We start from the raw sequence: 5,220 nt of genomic DNA on the forward strand, positions 1-5,220 counted from the left end.
AATGGAAAGTATGAAAAAATATGAGTTATAGCATTATGAGAGTGTGCAAAATAGCAGCAGTTGAGGATACTGAGACAAAGAAAAATGAATGTATTCGATGACTTTGCCTTGAAAACATTTATGTCAGGCCAAAAATAAGGTTGGGTAAACACTATTCCACAAATAAAAAGGATAGGTAAAATGATTTTAGATGGGTTTATATTAGGCCTATGCAAGATGCCTTAGGTGTAATCTATTTTTCCCACTTTTATTTTGAAGGCAAAAGCGCTTATTGTCCGGTGTTATTCTGGCTGGCTTGACGCTCCTGCGCCTACCTGGGCTGAATGAATACTGAGGCCAGGGAAGAACATGGAAGATGCCAAGGTAAAACGGGCAGGACTGTACGCGTCACTACTTGGAGGGCACTCCCTTTAATCACCAATTTAGCCCAATGCAGCCAACACAAGTCTGTTTTTACCCTGAATAAACCCTATAGACTCTTACTTAAAAGGTTATATATTAAATAGGGGGTTCAGTCTTACTTTAGAAGTTACTGGGAAATTACAGGTATTGCTCACTCTTTTCCCTTGATTGCTCCCAGTGATGTAATGAAATATGAAGAGGTGGATAAACTACGACCATAAGAGCAGCTACAACTACCACTGTAAATAAATTAATTTAAAATGATAGAATTATACCATAACACGTGCAACCATACATGTAAAATTCTATAATTACATTGTCAGAATAGTATTGATTTATCTTTTATTATCATGTAACCCTTATCTGCCTGGTACCACACACTATAATGTATAAAATCTGGATAAACTGAGTGCAGTTCATCTCTGATTGCTCTGCTGTTTAACATTATCCACAGGCCAGATCCCTTTTAATGGCTTTATTGTGGGCCTGGGTAAGTGGTTCGATATGTTCTATATATAGAAAGGAGCTCTTTCCCCTGCAGAAAGCGAGTACTGCCAACTTCACATTGATTATTGACAACTATGTCTGTCAGTGGGATATTTGATGCAGTTTCAGTCTGACTAGGATCCTATGAGTGTAGCAGAACAGTACAAATCAGGCAACACACTATGCACCAGTGATGGGTCAGAATCAGTGGAGAACAGACAGAGATGAACAAAAACAAAACACATGTATTTAGTTAGTTAGTTAATTATTTAGTTAGTTAGTTTATTGTCCTCAGAGAGGAAATTCTTTTCACAGTTGATGCACACACAAAAACAGTTCACGGACATGATACAAAATAGCAGAAAAATATAGTAGAAATATAGTATTCACCTTTATAGATCCAACCAGCTGTAGAGGTTTTTATCCTAGAACTTCTACAACAACTACTACAAATAATAATGTTTATTCCATACAAATTGATTAGACAACATTGGTTTTGTGTGGTTAAAGGTTTGCCTATAATAACCCTGTCGTCAAAAAAAGAAGAAGAAGACGACAGTTTGGTATCTTGGCCTACTGTCACCAGAAGTTCCCAACTATGAGATACATCCTTCCTTCAGGACTGCACTACACTAGTTTTACACTATAGACACTAATTTGAATTACAGAAATTACTCTTACATTTCTGTGGGTCTGTTCGTTTGTGTGTGTGAGAGATTGGGGATATTTAGTATTTTTCCATTGAAAAATACTCCCCAAAATATGTGTAAATTAACAATAAGTTAATATATACCAAGTGAATAATACATAATTATGAATAATACATAGTTATAATACAAAATAGCTGTAGAGATGCTGGCTTTTGAATGATTTGTAAATGCACAGTGTTGTCAATGTTGAAATTGTTCTGTTATTATAGATATTGATGCTTTCAAACAAAATAATGTATCATTTCAACATGGTTTGAGTGTGTAAAATGTGTATTTTTATTTACATTTTATATACTACTTGGATAATACTATGGCAATATGGTTTCTGATACACAGTCATGCCAGTAAAGTTTCTCTGTTGAACTGAATTGAATTGATTTGATAGTTGTGACAAAGAAGCTTGTTCGCCAATCGGCAGCACGACACTTTACTGCTTTTAGGACCGGAAAACGACACTCTGTCATCGGTCGTTACTAAGGTAGCTCAGCATTAGCCGCAGCGATTGGCTTTTACATTGCCGTAACGCAGTTCGGTGTTGTGGCTTTCACAGAGGAGCGGAACCGTCGGTAAAAAGTGATGAATTGACAAAAGGATTCTTGTAAACTGAATAATTTGTGTTTCGCGGACGTGGTTTGATAACAGTTTATTAAAAAATGGCGGAAAGGTTCGATAACCTCGAAGAGCATCTGGAGAAATTTGTCGAGAACATTCGACAGCTGGGAATCATCGTCAGCGACTTCCAGCCTAGCAGCCAGACGGGACTCAACCAGAAACTGTGAGTAATGTGCGACGGAACTGCTTATAACGTTACTTACCTGCACCGTACGTTCTTTTGAACCTCGGTTAAACTCAGTTAAATTAGTACGGTGTCAACTTATTACGCTGAATTTCAGAAACTTCATGATATCCGGACTGCAAGACATCGAGAAGTGTCGCCAACAGCTCCATGAGATCAACGTGCCATTGGAGGCCTTTGAGTGAGTTTCTTCTCATAACTGTTAATAACGCATTATTACTGCGAAACTGCCCCTGTTCCTCCCTTCATATCTCTGCTGTTGCCTATCACTGCTGTGCAACCAGAGAGATGGCCGAGTATCATACTGTATGTGTGGGTAGCCAAGCAAGGAGAGAAAGCAACGCCAAACTCCATGCAAAAATCCTGCAATTTAATGTGGTATCGCTTATCGGCAAACGTTACATGCCTCCTAACATATGACTCAAGGCCTTTTCTTAATCGTTAAGAGCCATTTTTCAATTCGGCGTACATGTAATCCACCAAGCAACACTTATTCCAGTAAAATGTACAACGTTTAGAATCCGTTCACACTGTCCCTACAGTGTATTTTGGTGGGAGACTGTGGGAATAGCAGGTGAACCAGTTCTAAAAACTGAAATGTAATTGAAATTAGTGCTGCTTGGTGGATTATGCCAAACTGAAGAATGGCTCCTGATTCAGGGAAAAAAGTCTTGTCATATTTTATGGGGACTGTACTTATGTCAGTAAGCTTTGACTATACCTTGACAGATTTTTGAATGGAGTTTGGCCGCATGCTATTCTCTATATACAAGAGCGAATGGTACTTATCAGGTCTAGTCTGTGCCTGATATTTTGCACCAGAGCTTCTTCAACTGTTATGACTTGTGTTCCCAGATACATTGACCAAGGTCGAAACCCTCAGCTGTACACCAAGGAGTGTCTGGAGAGAGCCTTGGCGAAGAACGAGCACGTCAAAGGGAAGATTGACACCATGACGGTAAGAGGTCATTTTAATGCCAGGGTCAGTGAGATTCTGCATACTATTTCAGAGATAAAATACACCCAAGCATATTTACTGCTTCCTCGTATAATGTGATGTTTTCACTGCAAGGAGCCTTTTCAGGATTTTTACAAAGCGCCATCTTCATGCTATGTCGGCACATAGCACTCATAGTTGAAATGTCTTTATTATTTGATGATAAGTTAGATATTCTTGGGAACAGCTCTTCAAACAGTGTGGGGGATTTTCTGTGCTTCATTAGAATCAGTCTCTGCCCCACACCTTTATGAATTTATATTTTCTGTTCATCTTCAAACTTCTTTGTGTCTTTTATTGCAGAAATTCAAGAGCCTTCTCATCTCAGAGCTTAGCAAAGTCTTTCCGGAGGAGATGTCCCAGTATAAGGCCATACACGGAGACGACCCCCCCTCTTAGTGCCTGCTGTACCACCACCCCTAACCTTCAACCTCTGACCCCTGATATGAAAGACTGAGTGGAGTTTCACCAAGCAGGATTCACTGTGGTTGCCAGCAGAGTATGATAATAAACCATAATTATTTCTCATACATTGCGTTATGCTGCGGCTGCTGCTGACCAATGTCCTGAGGGAGAAAGTTTTCTTTCAGCTCAGCAGCCTGACTCAGCTAATCCCTTTATTTCTTTCAATTCTAAATTTAATTTATTCATTTTAAAGGATATTTACAAATCTGAGATCAAGCATGTTGGAGGGGAAAAAGCTCATCTCCTTCCCATATTAATTCTAAATTGTCCAGGTGGCTCAGTCTGAAGTGTGTTCAGTTTGGGAGTGGAAGCCTGCACACCCTTTGGCTCTCTACTGTCACAGATAGTTACCAATATTAGAGGGGGGAAAAGAGAACATTTTCTGCAGTGGGTTGTTAAATTATCAGGAGTCACACTCGTGTTTAATGGCCATGTTGATGTCATTTCTGAAAATACTGAGTTAGCAGAATGTTTCTTCAACTCCCAACTGTACAGGATAAAATGTACAGGAGTTGCAAGACGCCTTGCTGATTCTGCATTGAGGAATTTACTCCATCAGTTGTACATATGTTTATACTCTTACACTGTACCTTTTTATAATACCTCCTGATCATTGTGCAACATAGATTTGTACCGCAGTTCATAACATTTTGTATCAAGCTCAGGTTTCTAATGGCCATGATAATTGAATGCAAATGTTATTATGTGATGATTTTGTGCCTGGCCACTTCACGTGGTCAGAAACTAGTCCACTCTTTATTTGTTACTTGTTTGTATTATAATTTTTGTTAATAAATGATCCTCTTGTTGGAGTGATATTGTGGTTTCGTTTGATTCATTACAAATAAATGTTTATTTGGTTATTGGTAAGAGACTGAATGAAATACATTTCACTCATGATGTTTATATACTTCTCATTTACAGTATATCTTTTCATAGTGTAGAATAAAAGACCAAATATGTACTAATGAGCATAATAAATGATACATCAGTAATAGCAATGTGATACAGTATTTGTTGGTTACAAATTAGGAAAAAAATGTTTAACTTCACTTGTTTATGAGGTGTTCATGAATTATTGTTATTTGTTACATTCAACATATATGTACATTATGTGTTTAATAGGATTATATGTACTATGTTCAATATTCAATGTCTTTACATTAGACTATGTTTATGCAAAAACAAATGATGGGAACAATGATTCCCAAAGAATTGTATTCTTGTCAGGGTGGGAAAGCCTCTGAAACAGCATTTAGACTATAGGACACTAAAACTCTCCACTGAAACCCAGGATACTACTAGTATTACTACTTTTACAACTACTACTACTAGTAGTACTTCTACTAATAATAAATATTGAT

The 5,220-nt window shown here is 37.8% G+C and overlaps 1 protein-coding gene across 1 annotated transcript; it reads left to right on the top strand.

The window, feature by feature from the left end:
• Window positions 1-2,127: 2,127 nt before the first annotated feature.
• Window positions 2,128-4,674, top strand: med10 (mediator complex subunit 10). Its single transcript, XM_071517211.1, has 4 exons — window positions 2,128-2,373; window positions 2,492-2,575; window positions 3,250-3,352; window positions 3,695-4,674. The coding sequence occupies exons 1-4, from the start codon at window positions 2,252-2,254 to the stop codon at window positions 3,788-3,790; spliced, it is 405 nt and encodes a 134-aa protein (XP_071373312.1). The 5' UTR covers window positions 2,128-2,251; the 3' UTR covers window positions 3,791-4,674.
• The last annotated feature ends 546 nt before the right edge of the window (window positions 4,675-5,220 follow it).

Source organism: Centroberyx affinis, unplaced genomic scaffold, assembly GCF_046629955.1.
Source record: "Centroberyx affinis isolate AG114_WGS23_722 - 3 ecotype Tasmania unplaced genomic scaffold, CSIRO-AGI_Caff_v1 ptg000474l_1, whole genome shotgun sequence".
Lineage (NCBI taxonomy): Eukaryota > Metazoa > Chordata > Actinopteri > Beryciformes > Berycidae > Centroberyx > Centroberyx affinis.